Below are 24239 nucleotides of genomic sequence, written 5' to 3' on the forward strand. Positions count from 1 at the left end.
CGACTGGCACCGGTAAATCGCCTCCAGCGCCAGGCCTCGGCTGGTGGGCGGGCAAAAAATTAGGTTCAAGTAAATTCGTTTTTCGGCACTGTCGTTTTCTTCATTTTTTTATGGGGTGTGTTTTTGTCCTAGTGATGCTTTCAGTCATCTCTGAAAACTGACAATCAAACTAGAAACGCTTTGAAAGGCAAGGTCCCCTGTGCGAACACCAGTCGTTTCCGACTCTGGGGTGACGTTGCTTTCACAAGCAGACTTTTTACAGGGTGGTTTGCCATTGCCTGTTTACATGCCATCTAAAATGGATCTGGGTGCGCGCGAGGAATGTCTCTTGCCGGCCCCCGTAGCAAATCGCGTCTCCAAGGAGACGCGAGACCCCCTGCAGTCGTGGCCTGGTCGAGGAAAGGAAAGCCCAATGGAGAAATACGAGCGTATCCGGGTGGTGGGGAGAGGGGCGTTCGGGTGAGAAGTCCTCCGCTCAAGTTGTTTCCACTTCTTAAGGCGCCCCCCCCCCCCCCACTTTTAAATCGTACACTAACATTTGTGTTTATTTCGTCCGGGAGACGGAAGATTTCTTTTTTTTTGGGGGGGGGGGAATTACCTACGAGTAACTCTGCAGGCATCCTTGGAAACGTGCTCCACAGATAGATCCAGGTGGGCAGCCGTGTTGGGCTCAAGCAGCAGAACAAAGTAGGAGTCAAGTTCGCCTTTAAGACCAACAAAGTTTTATGCAGAATGTAAGTTTTTGTATGCATGCATCCTTCATCAGATGGATGGAATGGGATACAGTTCGCAGAACTACATATAGCTCGTGGGTGATACAAAAATTACACTCTTAACCCACCAGCTGTATCACCCCGTTCCCTCGTCTGATGAAGTGTGCATGCACACACGAAAGTTTACGTTCTGAGTAAAACTTTGTTGGTCTTAAAGGTGTCACTTGGCTCCTACTTTGTTCCACTGCTCCACAGAGTTCTCTTCCCACGTGGAGACTTCTGAGCAACTCTTTTTGGAAACAAACACTTGAACAAAGCAGGGCTTCCTCTTGAGTAGGTTGTAAACTGCCCTGAGCCTGCCCGGCGGGAAGGGCAGGATATCTTATAAACCTAAACCTTTTATAGGATTGCCCTGTAATGATATTTTTTCAGGCAGTTTGGTGTAGTGGTGAAGTGTGCGGACTCTTATCTGGGAGAACCAGGTTTGATTCCCCACTCTTCCACTTGCACCTGCTGGAATGGCCTTGGGTCAGCCATAGCTCTGGCAGAGGTTGTCCTTGAAAGGGCAGCTGCTGTGAGAGCCCTCTCCAGCCCCACCCACCTCACAGGGTGTCTGTTGTGGGGGAGGAAGGTAAAGATTGTGAGCCGCTCTGAGACTCTTCGGAGTGGAGGGCAGGATATAAATCCAATATCTTCATCTACCTCACAGGGTGTCTGTTGTGGGGGAGGAAGGTAAAGGAGATTGTGAGCCACTCTGAGACTCTTCGGAGTGGAGGGCTGGATATAAATCCAATATCATCAAGACACACCTAGGGTTGCCAACCTCCAGGTGGTGGCTGGGAGTCTCCTGGGATTGTAACTGATCTCCAGCTGGCAGTGACCAGTTCATCTGTAGATAATAGTCACTTTGAAACGGGAACTTTTATCATATTTTATCCCATTGAATTTAGTCCCTTTTCCTTCTCAGGCTCCACCCCCAAAATCTTCAAGTATTTCCCAACCCCAATCTGACAACCCTATTTAAAATGGGTGTGGGATTGAGTCTTGTATTGTCTGCAATTACATGTTGACTTCTAAAAACCTACCTTAGCCAGATTGCACATTCACTTTAAAACTGACTTTTCTTTTTTCTCCCACGGTAAGAGAAGCGTGGAACAAAAAATGTACTAATGAAAATCTTTAGGTGCTTTAGTTTTTCCTGCAGAAACATTTTCATTTCTAAAGGTTGTTTAATAAAATTAACAATAATGAACGGACACCATTGCTGATATATTATTAGTCAATCTTACCAGTTTCACAGTTATAATTGATACTTTTTTCCAGGCAATTATCCCTACAGATTATGTGAAAGAGTACCTATTTGGGATTATGTGAAAGTATTTATAAATGAGGGGAGGGGCATAAAACCACAAATATTCCAAAATAAAAATTATTATGAATTCACCTGATTTAAGTGTACATATAAAATAAAAATCAAATTAAAATTCTTGCTTGTATTGTTGGAAATAACCTGGAGGTTTTGGATGTGGAACCTGGGGAAAGTAGAATTTGGGGAGGGGAACGGACTCTAATGGCATAAAATTCAACCTCCAAAGTAGCCTTTTTTGGGGGGTGGAGCTGATCTCTGTTGGGTGGAGATCACACGAGATTTCCAGGCCTTGGAGGATAGTAATCCCTGGTGGAAGGGAGGTTATAATCGCCTCTCTGATATGGAACTGGCAAGCGATGAGGTGCCCCAGTGAATTCTGTGGAAGGGAAATAAATTAAGCTGAAATAGATTAAAGACACCCATGTTCATGCCATAGCCTACACAGATCTTTGGGCGTGTTGCAACTAGTGTGCCAACAGTAATCAGTGGCTTTAGTTTATTTATTTATTCATTCAGTTTTTAGCCCGCCTTCCCATAGGACAGGCTCAGGGTGGGTTACATCATAAAAACAATCAACAATAAAACAATAAAAAGACCAATTTAAATGTATAACATCTAAAACTACAGAATGACAATAGACTAAAATGGCAGGCTCTGCCTCATAGACATGGCCTCTTGTCCAGGTCCAGTAGATCTTATAGCACTGGGATGGAATGTAAGGGGAGGCCCGTAACACGGGACGTCCACTGCCTCAGCTGAAAGCCTGACGAAAGAGCTCTGTTTTACAGGCCCTGCGGAACTGGAGTAGATCCTGCAGGGGCCGGATCTCCAGGCGGAGCTCATTCCACCAGGCAGGGGGCAGGGCTGAAAAGGCCCTGGCCCTCGTTGAGGCCAGATGGACGTCTCTGGGGCCAGGTATTACCAAAAGTTGTTGGGTTGCTGATCGTAAAGACCTCCGAGGCTCATACAGGGAGAGGCGGTCCCAAAGGTAATCAGTTTAGGCAGTTAAGGAATGTGCATGCTATAGACTAGAGTTTACATTTTTACAGGTATTATTCTAGTAAATTAATTTTCACATAAAGCTTTGCATTTATTTGAATGTAACAATTTAATCCCACTCAGTTTGGTTTTCCTCCAAATCAGATATTTTACTGCCAGTATCTGTTTCCATTGGGATATAAAATTAAGTTTAGGTTTGTTTGGGGTTTTTTTGCTTACTAAATATGAGTCAAAACAAATATGCTAGATCAGATCCCGCGCTGTTTACAAAATAAGAAATTCCCCATCTCAGTTTTCTGGAAAACCCTTCAATATATATGAGTAAATTTATCAAAACGCAGAATCGAGTCTTATGGCACTTTAAAGGTTAAAACATTTTTAACATTCTAGCATAAGGTTTTTGGTATTGTTAAATTGCAAAATGCCAATTAACTCCGGTTTGTTTGTGCTGCAACAGACTTATAAGGAGACGCTCTGGAATTTCGCACAAGTTACATTTTGCAGACTGGCAGGCATTTTTAGCATCTCTTATGGAACAGGGGAGTCTTCTCCTGTGTATGAATAGTTCTGCCCTTTGAGGGAATTCATTATTTCACAGAAGGGACAGTTGCCCAGGATGCTGTGAGTGTCCATGGTCGGTTTGAAATGGCTCCTGTCAGCTGAGTCAGAGGCTGTCATCACACACACTAAATAATGCACTTTCGATCCACGTGCACTGCACTTTCCATATGGATTCAACTGTGTGAACTTGCAAAATCCAGTTGGAAAGTGCACTGAAAGTGGATCGAAAGTGCATTATTTAGTGTGTGTGATTGCAGTCAGAAAGTCTCAGGTAGTGTCTCCCATTGAAGGATCTCAGAAAGCAGGAAAGACCTGAATGGACCAGTGGTCTATGAGGCAGTTGCACGGGTTCAAGTGACATTGGTCTGCTTTCTCTGCCCATCCCACAGGATTGTACACCTCTGCCGGCGCAAAATGGACCAGAAGCTGGTGATCCTGAAGCAGATCCCTGTGGAGCAGATGACCAAGGATGAGCGACTGGCAGCGCAGAACGAATGCCAGGTGCTGAAGCTGCTCCATCACCCACATGTCATTGAGTACTATGAGAACTTCCTGGAGGACAAAGCCCTCATGATCGCCATGGAGTATGCCCCAGGTGAGGCCGTTTGCCCTTGGTAGGAAGCCTAGTGAATGTTAATGATGGCTAACCTGTTTAATCTCATTTTCAGGTAGGTCAAGAGTGATGGGGGGGGCACATTTGGCTCATCTCATTCAATGTATATATTGGATTGTGTATTCTAGTGATAACAGCAATAATCTTTAATATTTATTCTCCTAGGCTAGACCTTTGTACGGACCACGTTGTCAGATGTGGTCTCTGCCTTCAGTTATTGACATTCGAAAATCAGTGCAAGAGAAGACACAATGAAAGCAAAGGAGAGAGATGAGGCTGTGATGCTAGAATTCTGTGCTTTGCATAAAAGATGTGTATGAAAGAAGGGTGTACAGCTTGCTTATTAGTCTTGGATGACCAGGGGAAGGGGGTACGTAGGCCTTTGGCAACACTGAAAACCCCTCTCCGGCTACTGAGATTTCATGGTTCTTTGCCCCTTTTCTCTTTTCTTTGCTTTTACTCAGTCAAAAGACAAGCATACGGAGTCTTTTGATGAAAGCATTTCCTTACAATAAGGAACAAACACAGCTGAGTGTTTTGATGAGAGTGTTTCCTTACAATAAGGAACAAACGCAGCTTTCAGCACAGCCTTGAGGACTAGGAACACTTCCCGTGAACAGGATTATCACACATCAGTAGTCATGTCAGTAAGCCAGGGAAGCGGGAGAGTTCTCCTTTTCTGCTTGGCAGGATGCCAGAGGCCGTTGGTTTATTACGCTGTAACCAGTGGTCAGGCAGTTGTCTGAATTCACCTGAGACTGCAGTACTGCAAACTGCTTGGCTTCTTTTTGTGATCTTTATCTCCTTCTCCTGTGGCCCTTCTGGACTGCCCAGAGGGCTGTGCATGCTCTCTTTTCCTGATCCGTACTAAACAGTGCCCCATCTCTTGGCCACAGGGTTTGTGTTTTATCAAGAGCTGCCACCCGCTGGATGTCCTACTTCCTTCTGTGCGTTCTCTCCCTCCCCCCTCACGTCGAGAGACCTCAGTCTGTGTGGTGGCTTCCTAGCAACACCTGGGCTCCTTGCAACAAGAAAGAATGCCGTTGTTCACAGGGCCTTGTGGGTGCAGCTGGGTCACTTTTCAGGTTGGACCTTCCTTGCCTTCCTTCGCTGCAGTTTTCCTTTTGCACTTGGTTGCGACTGCAGAGCGGTTCTAGCTTTTGCCGACAAGCTAGGAAGAGTTGGAATTTTCTGACCTCTGGGTTGTTTGGCGAGACAAGCATGTTTGGGGTACTGCTGGGTTGCAAGAGTTTTTCCAGACCACCAAGGCCTTGAGGCAGACTCCCCCTGCAGAACAGGTTCAGCTTGTTTGCTTTGGAGAGAGGCTGCCTCTTTGCCAGTAACTGAGGGTGTTAACCCCTGCATGGCCAGCCGCGTTCCATCAAGTTTTGTAGCCACAGGGCGAATCCCGCCCCTCCCCCTTATTTATACAAAGAAAGAAACGAAAACAATTTTTTGAAATTCTTAATTTCCTTTCAAACCTAAACATATTTTATTGCTATTAAGACCACAAAATGCATCATTTATAACTTAGCACAAACAATTGTAGTATTTGGCATATTTATGAAATGTAAAAGTATAAATGCCTTGGCTTGCTTCAGGGAAAATTGCAAATATGCCCAGTGCTTGAGAGAGTGTAGCAGTCTTCAGCTGCTAATGCTAGCTTGATTTTTGCCATCCAAGAGGCAAGAGAAAAGATGAAGACAGAAAACAAGGTAAACAAAATAAGATGTATTATTTGGACGCAAACCTCTCATACAGTTACGTTAGGTAAGGCTACCTGTATATTTTTATATCAAGTTACCTAGCCTCAGATCGCAAAGCATGGAGGCACACCATCCACCAGGCTGTCTCTTCTTTTGAGAACGCACGCATAGCTGGTCTTGAGGACAAAAGGAGATTGAGGAAGAATCGCACTGCTACAGCACCAACCCTAGATCAGACTTTTCCCTGCAGCCACTGTGGCCGGACCTGCCTGTCCCACATTGGTCTTGTCAGCCACCAGCGAGCCTGCAGCAGACGTGGACTATTGCACCCTTCTTAAATCTTCGTTCGCGAAGCCAAGCCAAGAGAGAGAGAGAGTAAAGACTGTAACACTGAACCCTTACCTATACTTAAACACATTAGAGCATATTCACTGTTGCCCAAATTATTCACATTGAAACAGCAAAGATATCCTTGAAAATACATTGTATGTGTCTACAGAATACATGGGATTGTCATTATCTAATTCTGTGTAGACTGTCTTACATACAAAATGTCACAGTACACATTTTGATTGTCACTTTCTCTTAAAAAGCATTTCACTGATTCCAATATTTCATAATTTTTTTTTTAAAGTGTTCCCCTGGAGTCCTCAGAAAAGAAGTTATTTTTGTTCCATTTTTTTCCAGGCTATCAAATCTCTAAGGGTGTATAGGAGCTGTGCGACTCTTCAGTAGATTAACCACTTTCAAAATGAGGGCCTGTTTGACTGACTGCTATGTAGAAGGTTATTAGGAAGGGATATCCCTCCCCTCCCACTCCCCTCTCTTGATCACATTGGTAGTTTGCTTACAGTGATATAGTCCTGTCTTGCAGTGTAGGTGGAATGACCGGGAGGGCTTCTAGTGTCCTGGCCCCACTGGTGGACCTCCTGATGGCGCCTGATTTTTTGGCCACTGTGTGACAGAGCGTTGGACTGGATGGACCATTGGCCTGATCCAACATGGCTTCTCTTATGTTTATAAAGCCACAAAAGATGTGAAGGAGAGCAAGAAGAGAAATCATGCCTTCTTTCCCTCCCCACCCCCCCAAAGGCCAGACTCAGTGTTGTCCAATCAAACCGACTAACCACAGGTTTAAGGTGGATAACTGGAAGTATTTTAGTTTCAATGGTTGCTGTGTTGGTCTGCAGAAGAATCAGGGCTTTTTTTGTAGCAGGAACTCCTTTGCATATTAGGCCACACACCCCTGATGTAGCCAAACCTCCTGGAGCTTACAGGGCCTACTGTAAGCTCCAGGAGGATTGGCTACATCAGGGGCGTGTGGCCTAATATGCAAAGGAGTTCCTGCTATAAGAAAAGCCCTGTGAAGATTCCAGTAGCATCTTAGAGATCAACAAGATTTTCTGAAGAAGGGAGTGGTGATCCTTGAAAGCTGAAAATCTTGTTGAGCTTCAAGATATTACTAGACTTGAATCTGGAAGAATTTTGTCAGGTGACATAGAACTGGCCAATAGAATTGATTGCCATAGGATGTCATCGTGGTGACTAGGTGGCTTTCAAAGTACCCTTTTAAAAAGGATCTCTTTAAAGGACCTCTTACCTTGGTGGCTTTTAGTACATTTCCAGAGTTGAGGTGCAAGATAATGGCCATTGCAAAAATGGTAACTTGTGGGATTTTCAGAGGCGTTTGACTATTCTCTGGCGAGGCAGAGTTCAAGACCAGAGAGGCCTGGAGCTGATCCCACAGGGCAGTTCGTAGGTTTTTACAACTAGCTGGACCTTTGCCTAACACATGGAATTCACTGCCACATGAGGTGGTGGCGGCTAAAAGCATAGCCAGCTTCAAGAGGGGATTGGATAAACATCTGGAGCAGAGGTCCATCAGGGGCTTTTAGCCACAGCGTATTGTTGGAACTCTCTGTCTGGGGCAAGTGATGCTGTGGATTCTTGGTGCTTGGGGGGGGGGCACAGTGGGAGGGCTTCTAGTGTCCTGGCCTCCCTGGTGGACCTCCTAATGGCACTTGGGTTTTTTTGGCCACTGTGTGACACAGAGTGTTGGACTGGATGGGCCAGTGGCCTGATCCAACATGGCTTCTCTTATGTTCTTATGGAGCTTTTTTTGGCAACAGTTTACTTATTCCATGGCCATTTGAGGCAAGACAAAATAAGGCCAGGCTGCTTCGCTCTCCCTTTCCACCTGCCCTTTCTTTTCTCTCCCTTTCTCCCCCAGGTGGTACCTTGGCAGAATTTATCCACAAGCGTGGCAACTCCCTCCTGGACGAGGAGACCATCCTGCACTTCTTTGTGCAGATCTTACTGGCTCTGCATCATGTCCACACCAAGCAGATCCTCCACCGTGACCTCAAGACCCAGAACATCCTGCTGGACAAGCACCACATGATAGTCAAGATTGGCGACTTCGGCATTTCCAAGATTCTCTGCAGCAAGAGCAAAGCCTACACGGTGGGCGTTTGCTGCAGCTCGAAACGGTTGTGAGGCAGCAGGGACCTCTTGGTCTTTTCCCAGCATTGGCATCCCACCAAGAGGGGGGAAAGACCCAAGTGAGACGGGTGGTTTGTTTAGATGTCCTCCCAGCTTGTGTGCAGTACGCTTAAGATGAGATACCTGTGGGGGTGGCTTTGTTAGGCTGAGATAGCCACAACAACAAAGAGTCTTGTGCCTTAAAGGCATGCAAGGTCATTGTGACCTAAACTTCCATGAGCCAGAGACCACTGTTGGATGCTCTGGGAAGGGCACCTGAGAGATGTTTTCAGGGGGATTAGATCATGTCTGTCAGGCACATCATAAAGCAGAGACTTTATGATGTTCATGTGCAGTAAACTTCTGGTTACCATTTGCTAGAGTGGGCTAGCGGACTTAGAGATGTACTATTTCGGGAGGTGGAAACCAAATTTTTTGGGAAATTGAAAGATACGCAATTGTAACTACTGGTTTAACAACATAACATGCATCCTTTGTAACTTAGTTATCATACAAGATTTCACTGCTCGTTATATTTTTGGAATTTAAAAGCATAAATGGAGGGCCGTTGTTGCAACGACTGCTTGCAGCAAGGAAATTTCCCAGTGTGTTCACCCCTTCCCCGGTTTCCTGGACTTCAGAGCTCTCCTTTGGGAGTACAGGTTGAGTCAGTGTTATCATCCTTTGCAGACTGTTCCTAGAAAACTCAGTCTCTGTTGTCTGGCACAGCTGCTGGTAGGGTTGTGATCCTGCAAGACGTAGACAGAGGTCTAATTTCCATTTTGCTTTTGTATAAATAATTCTAGCCGCTGTCACCCTGGATTTGAACAGCTCTTCTGAAATTTTTGGTAATTTGTTAGGCAGAACATGATCTATTCACATGCTTTTGGCTTCCATTGGGAATTTAAACTTTAATATATTATGCACTTTTGATGTTTTTGTTTCCAATCTCTTTTTTGATTTTTTTTATGTCTGTTGTATATGAAAGAAGGTTCCATCAATCTCTTGACATTTCCAGAGTTTTCCTTTGTAGTTTTTATGTGGTTTCTTAAAATCCTTGGGAGTTATACACCATCTGAAAAACATTTTGTATCAGTTTTCTCTTAGTGTCTGGCTGATGATAAATTTTGATATCTTTTCTCATAGTTCCGACTGTTGGATAGATATCTGTTCTTTAAGGTTTTGCATCCGCTTAATCATACGCTTTCTCATTTGTTCATCTTTCATTTCTAGATGGGCCAAAATCTTATATATCCATCTTAGTAAATGCTCTTTTTATTTTATAATCAGCTGCTCACATTCAGTCACATCTCTTAGAACTGCACCTTCAATACTCATGATCTCCCTTAGTCTTGAAACTGCAGCATGTTTATTTTAATTGTAGAGATTCCTCTCAGCCGCGAGATTTTTTAGTTTTTTCCATCTTACTAAATCTGCTTGAATTGATTTTCAAATTTTCTGATCGTTATTTTTTCAAAAGATTACAGTTTTGTTCAGTCACATTTATTCCCAAATATTTAATGGATGTCGTGACACTTTAGTGGATGTTGGTGCTTTTATAATCTCTTGGTACTTTTATAATCTCTTGGTATTTGGTACTCTTGTTATCATTTTTGTTTTTTTTTCTGTTAATTTTATAGGGATCCAAATTCTTCAGTATGTTCAATTACATATTGCAGTGATTTCCGGGGATTCAAGACTGTTAGAACCGCATTGTCTGCATAACTTTTCATTTTGAACTGTGCATCATCCACTTCCCTTAATTCTGCCGTCTTGTCTAATCTTTATAGCTAAAATCTCTGTCGCTAGTTTAAATAATAGAGGACATCCATGACGTGTTCCTTTTCCAGTTGAAATTGCTCCTGTTAGTTTCCCATTAATTAAAACCTTTGCTTGTCAGTTCGAGCCTTTTCTGCGAATCTCGCTCCAAAAACGTAGGACCACAGCCTATATTTTGCAAAACATTCACTAAAAAAGGCTGTATTAAGTTGTCAAATGCTTTCTCTGCATCTAATGGCTTTGCATACATATTGAATAGCATGGAGGATAAGACCAAGCCCTGAAGAACCATATAAGACGTGTCCCACACCAGTGTCTACTGGCCTCCCACAGCAGCCCTCTGAGACCTGCCCATAAGGAACAATGTTGTAATGGTATGCCAGTGCTTGGGGGGGGGGGGGGTTGGGGGATGGAATGCATTGAGAAGGCTGTTCTGTTCTCATAATGACTGTCAATAACCAGCATGCCAGAGAGGAGACTCTGTTGGAACCCTCCCTTATGGCTGAGAACAAAAGTTTTTGAGAAATTGGAACCTCTTCCATTGCCCTAAATAAAGCATGATCTGATTTAATATCTTTATTTGGACTTACATTTAGTAAGCAGACTTTAAAATGTACGCTGGGCTAGCTTTATTTCTGAACAGCAACAAATGTTTGATGAGGAAAATGAATCTAGGGTGGTAAAATACCGTATTCCAACAAATTTGGCTCTTCATGTGAAAATTATTTTTATTGAGATAATACTTTTAAAAATGCAAAGACCATATAACATACCACTTCTCTTACATTGTTCTAAAGTACTGCCACTCTTAATTTTAGCATGCATGAAGAACTGGGCCCGATATGATGTGGGGATCATCACCCACTTGTATTTTAACAGAATTTAACTCTCTTCCTTGGAACACACATGAAGCTGCCTTATATTGAATCAGCATTTGGTTCTTCAAAGTCAGTATTTTTCCAGGGTCTCAGGCCTTTCCCATCACCTTCTGCCTGGCTCTATAACTGGAGATGTCAGGGATTGAACCTGGAACCTTCTGCATGCAAAGCCAGAGGCTCTTCCACTGAGCCACAGCCTCACCACATCGCTTGCATTAGTTATTAGTTCATGTGAGATTACGGATAGAAATATCCCTACATGAGCAGATACAAATAAGAATTTTAGCTTTGGTTTTGATTTGACCTGTACAGCTAATCAGGTGCATTTAGTAAAACTTGGCCTTTTTATTTGGATTACTTGCTGTTTGGTTCCTCTTCTCTTCCCACATCAATAAAGCACACATGTTTTTACATGCTGTTCCTAGGAATAATCACCTGAAAGACATTAATTACAACTTTGGAACTGCCCAAGTTGTCTCACATTGCATTAGCAGCAGCACCAATTCCTTTTTCCTAACTTTAATAAACAATAGTTTCAGAAATCCTGCCACCAAATTAAGCACCGGGAAAATGAAGCTATTTATTTTTTCTACAGGAAAAAAATCAATTTCTAAGGATTCATTTTGGAAAAATGTCAGTGGAAAATCCCCACTCCATCTGTTCTTCTGTACTGTTTCTTTTTTGTTTTGTTTACAATGAACCTTGTTTATTATGAGTGAGCCTCAAAGTGGGTGATTCTTCTCACACCTTCATCTGCATTCCAAATCCTACAGTTTAGCAAATCCTGCACCACATGATGTCACTCATGTGATTCAGCTCCAAGTGACTGCGCTTAACCTCGGGGTGGGTTTTGCCCCATCTGGCTGGCCACCACCATTGAGGTGCGTAAGCAGTGTCTTCTGGGTCCAGTGGGTGAACGATCAGGGTTTTCTATGATCATGTTCCTTAAATGATCTGGAGCTTTTTGCTCTAGAACAGGAGTGGCCAAACTGTGGCTTGGGAGCCACGTGTGGCTCTTTCACACTTATTCTGTGGCTCTTGAAGCCCCCAGTGCCCTGTCGGCCATTTCTCTCTTTAGATCACTTCTCCAATCCAAGCCAGTTTGCGGCTTGGAGAATGTATTTGAAGTTGCTTTCTTCCCACCTCTCCCTTCCCTCTTCCCTATTGCCTGCCTGCCTTCCTTGCAGCTCTCAAACATCTGACATTTATGTCTTGTGGCTCTCAAACATCTGATGTTTATGCTATGTGGCTCTTAGTTAAGCAAATTTGGCCACCCCTGCTCTAGAAGCTTCGTTCTGCACTACAACTGCCTGTAGGCCTTGAGGTTTAGATTATTGAAGGGTCAATCTCTGGGGAGAACCATCTTGTTGGATAGCGTCTTTGGCTCCTTCCTGCTCTGTGTTTTGTACTCGCCCCTCAATTCACCCTGTGTCCTAATATGCCTTTGCTCATTGTCCTAGGTCGTGGGCACCCCATGCTACATCTCTCCGGAGCTGTGTGAGGGCAAGCCCTACAACCAGAAGAGTGACATCTGGGCCCTGGGCTGCGTGCTGTATGAGCTTGCCAGTTTGAAGAGGGCCTTTGAAGCTGCGGTAAGGAGTCAGGCAGCGGGGCGGGTTGACCTGATCATGCTGTCTGAGCCGTGGCCCATAAGAATCCTGCTTGCTGGGTCAGTCTCATGCCAGAGGCCCATGCGGTCTGGCCTTTTCTGGCCAGCCAAGGATTGTCGGGTAGGCCACAGCAGTGCCACTTTTTATTCATCGAACCATAGAGTTGGAAGGGACGTCTAGGGTCATCTAGTCCAACCCCCTGCATGATGCAGGAAAAGTCACAAACACCTCCCCCCTAAATTCACAGGATCTTCATTGCTGTCAGATGACCATCTATTGTAGAGGCTGTGCAGAACTGCATCAATGAGACAGTTTATATGTACTTGAGCTTTCAGAAATCTGTATTTTAGGATCTGGCTTGAGCAGGGAGCTGAACGCTAACAGATACTGATGTCGTCGTGATTGTTTTTGTCTCTGGTTTTGTAATGGTTTTACATAACATTATAGGCCAAGCTTGAGTCCTTGTGGGGAAAAATGGTCTTAAAGTAAATGTAATAATGTGTGGGCTTGCAAGACTTGGTGGGGAGGGGATCTCATCTCCCCCACACCCGACACTTTGTCACCAGTACCTCCGCTGGGCCTGCCACAGCTCTGGGCCCCCAGCAGAGGTGCTGTTGCCACTAAATGCACTGCAGCTTTCAGGTTGCAAGGCAGCTGCAGCAGCTCCTAGGCTCCACAACATCTGCCATTGGGCCCACTGTGGCTCTCAGGCTCTGCCACAACCACCCGTGACCATACTGGAGGTAGGTGTGTTCTTTGTCCTTTTACAGAGAATGGAAGGCAAATTTTTTTGGGGGGGGGAATTTAAGCCCCCAGTGTGTTTTTTAAAAGTTTTCAGATTTTTCTGCAAACCCGGGGTCTCCTTGAAGCTTGCAGAACTATCCGTTTAGTGTCTGTGTGGGCCTGATCTATGGATTTAGATATCCGCCAGCGGGAGCCGGATGTTGTACTAGTTACGCAGAGGGTTGGAAATGGCAACTCAACTGCATGAGCCGGTACTGAGTGAATCATTTTTTTTTTCACACTTTCATACTATTTATTGAACTTCAAGAATAGAGTACAACAAATGGATCCAATGCTTATTATAGTTTACTGGCCCCCCGCACCCCCGAACATTCCTTGACTGCTTACCAAAACCTTTCCAATAGGTATTGGAACAACTGTCTCATACAGTGTAAAGACAAACAACTTATACCCTTCTGCTCACCTATAGGATTCAATGCAAGCTGTCAATCAAGAATGGGGTGATCTTTGAGGGGCATATTAATTACGTTGAACAATAAAGATAAAAGAGCAAAAGAAGAAAAGCTGTCAGCACTGCAAAATGAAATAAATAAAAAAGAAAAGGACTTGAAAAAAAGGCCAGGGAAGAAAAAATTAATAAAAGAAATTACGATATTACAATCCCAAGTTAAACATTTGTTGAATAAAGAATTAGAATGGAATTTAAAAAAATTGAAACAGAAATCGTTTGAAAGTGCGAATAAACCTGGTAAATACTCGGCCTGGCAACTAAAAAAAAAGAAAGAAAATAAGACTATAAATAAAATTATGGCAAATGGGAAAACAATAGTGGATCAAGAAGGAATTAAAAGAGAATTCTTTAAATACTATGCAAATTTATTCAAAGGTGTGAAGATAAGTAAAGAAAAAGTGGAAGAGTATCTACGAAACATCCAGGTGGCACCTTTGACGGAATATATGAAAAAGACATTAAATGATCCAATAGAGAAAATTGAAATAGAAGCAGCAATAAAAGCAACGCAAGAGGGTAAAGCCCCAGGGCCAGACGGATTTACATCAAAATGTTACAAATCTCTTAAGGATGAATTAACACCCAAACTGTTGAAGTTGTTAAATACGATAAGAGAAGAAGGGAAAATTTCAAAGACCTGGAGGGAAGCTGTAGTCTCTTTGATCCCTAAGGAAGATAAAGATAGCACTAATGTAAAAAATTATAGACCAATTTCATTGTTGAATAATGACTATAAGATCTATACAAGAATTTTAGCAGAGCGACTGAAACAATACTTGATCAACTTTATAAACAAAGACCAAGCGGGATTTCTTCCTAAAAGACGAATAAGGGATAATGTAAGAGCTGTTGTGAATGTCGTGGAATATTATGAGAAGCACCCAGAAAAAGAAGCGGCCTTATTTTTTGTCGACGCAGAGAAAGCCTTTGACAACTTAAATTGGGACTTTATGTTTGCGGTAATGGAAAAAATTAATCTAGGGGAACAATTTATAAAAATGACAAGAGCAATATATACAGATCAGCATGCAAAACTGTGTATAAATGCAGACCTTACCAAAGAATTGAAAGTGAGTAAAGGAACAAGGCAAGGATGCCCGTTATCACCATTGTTGTTTATAATGACTCTTGAAATTCTGTTACAACAAATTCAAAAAGATGATGAAATAGAAGGTCGAAAAATCAGAAGATTCTCTTATAAATATAAAGCTTTTGCAGATGATATAGTGTTCATAATGGAGAATCCGACTCAAGTGTCACCATTGTTGTTAGCTAAGATAAAAAAGTACGGAGAATTAGCAGGATTATACATAAATAAGGAGAAATCAAAATTCCTTTGTAAAAATATGCAACCAAATAAGATAAAAGAACTACAAGAGGTGACGGGTTGTGAAGTTACAACCAAAGTTAAGTACCTTGGAATAGAGATAACAATGAAGAACATTGATTTATTTAAAAACAATTATGAAAAACTGTGGTGTAAGATGGACAAAGATTTGATGAAATGGAACAAGCTTAACTTGTCCTTACTGGGCAGGATAGCTGCAATTAAAATGAATATTTTGCCAAGGATAATGTATTTGTTTCAAACCATCCCGATTATAAAAGATGCAAAACAATTTAACAAATGGCAAAGGAAAATTTCTGATTTCATTTGGGCCGGAAAGAAACCAAGGATAAAGATGAAGATCTTAACCAACGCCAAAGAGAGAGGAGGTTTTCAACTTCCTGATCTAAGATTGTATCACGATGCAGTTTGCTTGACATGGATAAAAGATTGGATAACGCTGTTAGACAAAAAACCTTTATGGTTAGAAGCTCACGGAAATATATTCGGCTGGCACTCATACATGTACTATGGGAAGAATAAAATGGATGGTTTTTTCTCTCACCACTATGTTAGAAATACTTTACTAAGTACTTGGATAAAATACAAGAAATACGAGGATGAGAGAAAACCGCTATGGATAGTGCCAGCAGAAGTAATAAAAATAACAGCTGAATCCGAAGAAAAAAGAGAAATGTCATATAATCAACTGCTTGAGATTCAAGGAGACAAAATTGAATTAAAAACTTCAGAAGAGCTAAATAATAACTATGATTGGTTTCAAATGCAACAAATTAAAAGCTTGATGGAAAAGGACATAAAATCAGAGGGAATTAGACGAGAACAAACAGAATTGGAAAGGGTCTTGCTAGGTGACAATGAAAAATTGATATCAAAAGTATATAAGTTATTATTGAAATGGTCTACAGAAGAAGAAGTAGTAAAATCTCAAATGGTCAAATGGGCAATCAATGTGAACAGAGAAATACAAATGGATGCATGGGAGCACCTTTGGAAGAACTCAATGAAGATATCAACTTGTCAAAGTATTAGAGAGAACTGTTTTAAGATGATGTACAGGTGGTACATGACTCCGAAAAAACTGGCTAAGATAAGTAAGAAAATGTCGGATAGATGTCGGATAGATGAAGGTTCTTTCTTCCATATGTGGTGGACATGTGAAAAAGCGAAAGAATTCTGGAAGATGATACAACAAGAAATCTCCAAAATTTTGGGCTACGATTTTAAGAAAATTGCAGAGACGTTTTTACTTGGATTACAATTAGAAAAATTTCCAAAAGAAGATAGGACTCTAATTTGGTACCTGTTATCAGCTGCTAGGACTTTATACGCGCAGCTTTGGAAGCAAGAAAAAATACCAGAGAAATGGGATTGGACCATGAAAGTTTTATCGTGGTGTGAAATGGACAAATGGTGTGAAATGGACAAATTAACTAGAACACTAAGAGACTATGATTTAGAGATATTCAAAAGGGAGTGGAGAAAATTTAAAGGATATATGGAGAAAACTTGGAAAGTAAAGAAACATTGGACAATTTTTTAGTTGTAAGAATATATATATTGAACTTTGAGCAGTTAGAAGTGCCTTTAGTATTGGTTTGAATTTATAACCTCGGGGAAGTCAACATTGGAGGGAGGGGGGGATAGAAATGTCATATGGGTTAATGCGAAAAAAAAATTAAGAAATAGTTAAGTTTTGTAACCATATGCTACCAATACATTGTTTAAACACACACACACACACACAAAAAAGAATGGGGTGATCTTTGATAGAAACCAGACCCCCTTACTGATGGTATTATAAGGTTGCCGGGTCTGACTCAGGAAGTATCTGGGGACTTTGGGGGTGGAGCCAGGAGACTTCCTTATTCCCTAAATAGATAAATAAAAATACAGCAGTACAGTTCCCTGAATAAAGTCTTCATTTCCTCATCCTCTTTTTTTGCCTACCCTGCCAGCTGCATTCCCACTAAATGAAAGTGAAATTTGTCATACCCCCACAAATCCCCTTTGGAAGCATTCAGACTTTGGAAGCATTTCTAAGCATGGCTTTTTAAAGGGACATGCACACAAACAAAACAGCCAAAATAAGCAGAGTTTGAAAGCCCACACTTTTGTGATCTCACTGAGGCAATTTACTCAAAGGAGCTGCTGAATGTAACAGTCTTCTGTATTTCAACTAGCTTCTTCAGACAGGAACAGGAAAGGATAGCAGCTTAGGGAGTGGAGTTTTCCTCCATCCCATAATCAGGTTCTAGCTAACTCTTTCCTATCCATTTTACTATAGAAATGAGTTCTGAAGCTAATGCAAAACAGAGGGACTCTGCTCTCTGCCTTTCTCACAGCTTCACACACTGGTGGCTGTGCCTGCTTGCCCCGCCCCCTGCTTTCCTGCTGCTGAGATTTAAAGGCACACACATGTTCCAAAACACAAACAGTTGCGAGTGTCTTCTAAGCCTGCCAAGGTTTAAAGGCACATGGTGGCTGTTGGGGCAGAGCTTTCCCCTGCTGGCCAGCTGGCTGGTGGTGGGAAAGAACCTGCAAAACTGTGAGATCCCCCACTGGGACCCAGGTACTGGCAAGCCTATGGTATGAGCTTCTGTCTCAGCTATGAACTTTTGCCCAGATACATTTTTTAAAATGTTGAAAACTCCTAGATAGTATGGTGCCTCACATACTAATCTCAAATGTTTAGGCTAGGAGCCTGGCTGAGTGAATCATTTTTTTATTGCGTGCTCTGGTTTTGTCAGTTTCTTTCCCATCTTTTTTCCCCGCTTTCTTGAATAAACTAAAAAGTATCCCCTTGTTCAGCTTACCTGGCCTTTACAAGGCTCGTGGTCCCACTTTGTCAGGAGGGTACTTTACCAGTTGGATTCCTCCCCTCCCCCCCCCCCCGACCTGATTCTGGCTTGGCTGGTGGAATTGGCGGACAGCAGGAAGTGGCGGCGGCCAGCGTTTCCTCTAAGCTGAGTTTGTGTGAGCTAGGTCACATTTTTTTTAGCCTGCAGCTCACACAATTTTTGTCTCAGCTCAGGAAAAATGGCCCTGAAGCAAACTAATGGATGCAGTAGCTCACCACTTTCATGCCAGCAGCTCACAACTTGAATGCCGGCAGCTCACAAGGTAGAATTGTTGCTCACAAGACTCCACAGCTTAGAGGGAACATTGGTGGCGGCCAGCGTTTCCTCTAAGCTGAGTTAGTGTGAGCTAGCTCACAGTTTTTTAGCCTCCGGCTCACACGTTTTTGTCTCAGCTCAGGAAAAATGGCCCTGAAGCAAACTAATGGATGCAGTAGCTCACCACTTTCATGCCAGCAGCTCACAACTTGAATGCCGGTAGCTCACAAGGTAGAATTGTTGCTCACAAGACTCCACAGCTTAGAGGGAACATTGGTGGCGGCCAGCGTTTCCTCTAAGCTGAGTTAGTGTGAACTAGCTCACAGTTTTTTAGCCTCCGGCTCACACGTTTTTGTCTTAGCTCAGGAAAAATGGCCCCAGAGCACACTGATTGATGCAGCAGCTCACAACTTCAATGGCAGCAGCTCAGGAAGTAGAATTTTTGCTCGCAAGACTCCACAGCTTAGAGGGATTATTGGTGGCAGCTACAAGCATAGATAGGTTCTACAGGAGATTTGATAAATATGTGGCTCAGAGGTCCATCAGGGGCTATTAACCACAAGATACAGATGGAACACTGGGGCAGTGATGCTCTGTATTCTTGGTGCTTGGCGGGCAACAGAGGAGGGCTGCTGGAGTTCTGGCCTTGCTTGATGAACCTCCTGATGGCACCTGAGTTTGGGGCACTGTGTGACACAGAGTGCTGGACTTTGGGTCATTGGGCTGGTCCATCATAGCTTCTCTTATGTTCTTATGTCTGGGGCAGTAATACTCTGTATTCTTGGTGCTTGGAGGGCAACAGGGGGAGGGCTTCTGGTGTCTGGCCCCACTGGTGGACCTCCTGATGGTGCCTGGGTTTTGGCTAATGTGTGACACAGAATGCTGGACTGGATGGGCCACTGTCCTGATCCAACATGGCAACAGAGCCAGTTTGGTGTAGTGGTTAAGTGTGCGGACTCTTATCTGGGAGCACCAGGTTTGATTCCCCACTCCTCCACTTGCACCTGCTGGAATGGCCTTGGGTCAGCCATAGCTCTCACAGGAGTTGTCCTTGAAAGGGCAGCTGCTGGGAGAGCCCTCTCCAGCCCCACCCACCTCACAGGGTGTCTGTTGTGGGGGAGGAAGGTAAAGGAGATTGTGAGCCGCTCTGAGACTCTTCGGAGTGGAGAGCGGGATATAAATCCAATATCTTCTTCTTCTTCTTCTCTTATGTTCTCCTTCCTAGAACCTGCCAGCCTTAGTTCTGAAGATCATGAGCGGGACATTTGCGCCCATCTCAGACCGTTACAGCCCTGAGCTGCGGCAGCTCATCCTCAACATGCTCAACCTCGATCCTTCCAAGCGCCCCCCGCTGAACGAGATCATGGCGGAGGCTATCTGCATACGGCCCCTGTTGAACCTGTACACAGACGTGGGCAGTGTCAGGATGCGAAGGCAAGTGCCGCGGCTCCACCTGGTCCGACTCTCTCGCATCTCCAGACTGCTACATAGTCAGAGATCCTGTCATTTCTTTCCACAGACCCGAGAAACCCTTGGCTGCAATGGCAGCAGTGGCTCATGGCAGGGCTGGAGGGAGAGCTGCCAGCGCTAGAGTCAGGGGTAAGGCTGGGGTGCTTGACGGGAAAGGCTAGCGGGGTCCAGCCTGTTCTTGCTTGGGGCTGTACTCCTTACTGGAGCCTCAAGGTCTTCTGCCTGCACCCTGACCTGGATAGCCCAGGCAAGCCCGATTTCGTCAGATCTTGGAAGCTAAGCAGTGTCAACTCTGGCAAGCGCTTGGATGGGAGACCTCCTTGGAATACCAGCAGTTGGGAGGGCAGGGGCAGGCTTGATTCAGGCACCTCTCTGAATATCCTCCAGGCCCTCAGTAGGATCAGAGGTCTCCACGGCTTCTAGGTGCATGCACACATACACACAAATACGAAAATATCCCCCCCCCCCCCAATGTCTCCCACCTCCCACAAGGCGCTTCCTTTTACACCTTTGGCGCTGGCAGCATCCCATTAACAGCACTTTCTCTTCGACTCAGGATGCCGAGGCCGGTCAGCCAGGCCCAGCGTCCCTCCTGCCCCATCGTCAGTCTACGCCTGGGGAGGTGGGATCACCACTCCTCTCCTCCTGCCTCTGCTGAACACGGAAGTGGTGCAGGTGGCCACCGGCAGGACTCAGAAGGCAGGCGTGACCAAGTCTGGGCGGCTGATCATGTGGGAGGTGAGAGAGCACAGAAGTCCCTGCCCTGTGCGTGGGGTCAGGGGGCCCACTGGCTTCCCCAAAGAAGATGTGTGGAAAGGGAAATGCCAGCTGACTAAACACATGGGCGCTCAAGATCACGCCTTGCAGTCTGTGAGCCTGTTAATTCCAAGTCCAGGGCTTTTTTTGAGCAGGAATGCACAGGAACACAATTCTGACTGGTTTGGCATGGGGGGGAGGGGTGGTGGCCTAATATGCAAATGAGTTTCTGCTTGGCTTTTTCTACAAAAAAAGCCCCGCGCAAAATAATCATTGTGTCAGGGGGTTGGCCTAATGTGCAAATGAGTTCCTGCTAGGCTCCTTTCTACAAAAAAGCGCTGTGCAAAATAATTGTTGTGTCAGGGGGTGTGGCCTAATATGCAAATGAGTTCATGTCGGGCTTTTTCTACGAACAAAGCCCTGTCCAAGTCCAGTGTTCCCTCTGTGGAGTCTTATGAGCAAAAATTCTACTTTGTGAGCTCCTGGCATTCAAGCTGTGAGCTACTGCATCAATTATTGTGCTCTGGGGCCATCCTTCCTGAGCTAAGACAAAAACGTGTGAGCTGAAGCCTAAAAATCTGTGAGCTGGCTCACGCTAACTCAGCTTAGAGGGAACACTGTCCAAGTCTATAGGAGCAAGCCTGGATGTAAGCGCTTCCTGTGCGTGCTCTGGGGCCCACTTTCTTGTGTTTGGATCTGGCTCAATCTGAGCCCTCACCACGCTTGGGTAAGAGTTCACCCATGGCCCTGCTTGGAATGTCTCTCCCTCTCCCTTTTCAGCCTCCCCCCATGGGTGCTGCTGCGGGACCCTCGCTCCCTGGAGCCACAGAGCAGCTGCAGCCTCACCTGGTGTGTCGTTTCCTGGAGGGCCAGTCTGGGGTGACCATCAAACACGTCGCCTGCGGGGACCTTTTCACAGCTTGCTTGACAGGTATGACTGCGGTGAGGGGCCGTTTGCTGTTGCTTATACGCCCAGTGAGCGGTTGTATGCGGGAGGCTGAACGGAGCCCCTGCCAGGTGTCATAGTCCTGGCGTAGCTGCTCAGGGAGCACACGTCGGGTTGTGCATTTCCAGTGAGCTCTTGCAGGAGCGTGCGTATCCCTAGGCTTGCCAAGCAGCGCGCACAAAATGCGTTATGCAGTGGGTATTTTGGCACAATAAAAAGAACAATGCAATATTCTTTTCTTAAGGAGAGCACAAGGTTGTTGTTGTTTTTTTCAGTTCTCGTTGTTGGAAGGAAACTTGGAAGCACACCTTTTTTCCTCAGGACAAAATTTTCTTGCTCCTCGAGTTTGCAGAATTTGAGACAGAGTTTGGGATACGTGGCTGCAGCGTGAGGTTTTGGATGGGGGAATGTACTGAAGCCTTGGGGTATCGTGAAGGACAGGGGACCCTGCGGAACCAGTTAAGGCCTCTGCCGCTTATGCTGCAGTCCTTTGCCTGGGAAGGGCTGCTGGGTGCGTAATCCGGTTCCTTGCTTGCGGAAGCTGCGGAATTGGCGGCACCTGTGGAATGCGTGAAAGAATGGAAGTTGCTTGCTTGTTGGTCTGATGTTTCCGGAGCTAAACCTACCTGAGATCTACCTGGTGCACCCCCACCTCTAACAAGCTGCTTCTTTGGACCCAGAGCCAAGTGGCCGTCTTGGGTCCTCAGCTGCAGGTCTTGCTTGAGTGCTGTGCTGGAGGTCTTGGGGCCCCACAAGAGGAGATGGCAGCCAGGGGGCTGTGCTTGCAGAGAAGCCTCAGCAGCTCTCCTTTGTACCCACAGACAGAGGAATCGTCCTGACCTTCGGCAGCGGGAGCAGCGGCTGTTTGGGGCACGAGACTTTTGTGGACGTCAGCCAGGTCTGTAGGGCCCGGAGGCCAGGTTTCGTGGGGTCTCTTCAAACGAGAGGGAAGCCTTGATAGCTGCTGTCCCCTGCGCCTAGGAGAGAGCAGAGCTGGGCCCATGGAAGAGGGTGTCAAAAAGGGCCTGGCTTGTGCGTTGAAAGCCAGCAATCCAACTCCTGACTGCTGTTTGCCAACCTGGCCCAGTCCCACCAACTCTACCAGAGGCTTCTTTCAGCAATCGGTGCCGCGGGACTGGATTGTTTCGTGTCTTCCTTTTGGCCACGGTTCAGGCCCTCCCACAGCTTGGCTGGCATTCCCAGCCTTGCAGTGACTCCCGTGCTTTGCAGAGGACTACGTTTCCTTTTCAAGAGGGTCGCAGGCCACACCTAGCTAGCCGCAATACCAATGGCGGGCTGGGTCTAAAAATACCGGTTGTCAGGAGACAGAGGGGGCCCGCCCACAACTCTACAGCTATCGTTTGATTTTTGTAAGAAATAAATAAAATTTTCAAAAAAATACATAAGTATAAAAAAAGGTACAATTAAAACTTTCGCAAAATAAATGTGTATATATTCTAGTAATGACAGTGTACATATATTGCACGTATTACTGGTAGCATACAGTAGATAATAAATGTAAATGCAGATTGCATTTTCCCCAGGGGAGCTGACCTTTGCCAGCTGGAGATCAGTTGTAAAAGAGGGAGATCCCCAGGCCCTACCTGGAGGCTGGCAACCCTAAATACAACGTAAATTTTTGCCGTGTTACAGTAATAATATTGGGACCTCTATTATACTTTCAAGCTACTAAAAGGTCATTAACATTTTTAACATATTGTCTAATGGTTAAGGGGGCCCACTTCATCAGGGGCCTGCAGGGCCCGCTTGCCACTGGGCAAGCTGACACCCTGGCCAGTTCCCCACAGCACAAGACCTTGGACCCTGTTGCTGGGTATGCTGAAGAGAGACCCTGGCATGGGTCTCTGCAGTGGCACCTTAGCATTCTCTGCTTCTGCCAGATCTGGGGAACTGGTGTAGACAAAGTGGGAATTTCTTGCCTGTTGGAAGGCAGCAACGAGGACTAGCGAGCAGTTCAGAAAGCCAGTTTGGTATGGTGGTTAAGAGCGGCGGACTCTAGTCTGAGAGAACTGGGTTTGATTCCCCACTCCTCCACATGCAGCCAGCTGGGTGACCTTGGATCCGTCACAAGTTCTTGCAGAGCTGTTCTCTCAAGAGCAGTTTTCTGAGAGCTCTCTCAGGCCCACCTACCTCACAGGGTGTCCGTTGTTGGGAGAGGAAGGGAAGGAGATTATAAGCCGCTCTGAGACTCCGAGCGAAGAGCGGGGTATAAATCCAATCTCTTCTTCTCTCATAAGCCCACACGAGTTAAGGCGGGGCTGCAAAAAGTGTTTCTGACTGGAGGAGATCCATACTGACCACTGGCAACCTGGCCCTCTAGCGGCTGAGTCAAGCTGGGATGACAGAATTGGGGGGGGAGGGGGTGTCCATATCTGCAGGATTAAGAATGGGTCCGGCTGGCAAAGCTGAGCAGCTGTTCATGTTCTTTCTGCAGCCCAAGATCGTGGAGGCCCTGCTGGGCTATGAGATCACTCAGGTGGCCTGTGGTGCGTCCCACATCCTAGCCGTTTCCAACGAGGGGGAAGTCTTTGCCTGGGGCAGAGGGGAGAATGGTGAGTGATCTGTTTCAAGTGCAAGCACTCCAGGAGGAGTAGGCTTTTATACTTTCTGCAGGCGTC

General features: G+C 45.1%; 1 protein-coding gene across 1 annotated transcript in view; it reads left to right on the forward strand.

The window, feature by feature from the left end:
- Positions 1–379: 379 nt before the first annotated feature.
- NEK8 (NIMA related kinase 8) overlaps positions 380–24239 on the forward strand; it is a 31246-nt gene continuing 7386 nt past the window's right edge. Inside the window, exons 1-10 of the mRNA XM_060259449.1 lie at positions 380–459; positions 4032–4237; positions 8192–8424; positions 12560–12691; positions 19654–19866; positions 19955–20027; positions 20455–20636; positions 21435–21585; positions 22422–22498; positions 24056–24173. Of these exons, the coding sequence (XP_060115432.1) occupies positions 413–459; positions 4032–4237; positions 8192–8424; positions 12560–12691; positions 19654–19866; positions 19955–20027; positions 20455–20636; positions 21435–21585; positions 22422–22498; positions 24056–24173 (1432 nt within the window). The 5' untranslated portion in view covers positions 380–412. The remainder of the gene's footprint in view (positions 460–4031; positions 4238–8191; positions 8425–12559; positions 12692–19653; positions 19867–19954; positions 20028–20454; positions 20637–21434; positions 21586–22421; positions 22499–24055; positions 24174–24239) is intronic.

Source organism: Heteronotia binoei, chromosome 18 (assembly GCF_032191835.1).
Source record: "Heteronotia binoei isolate CCM8104 ecotype False Entrance Well chromosome 18, APGP_CSIRO_Hbin_v1, whole genome shotgun sequence".
Classification (NCBI taxonomy): Eukaryota; Metazoa; Chordata; class Lepidosauria; order Squamata; family Gekkonidae; genus Heteronotia; species Heteronotia binoei.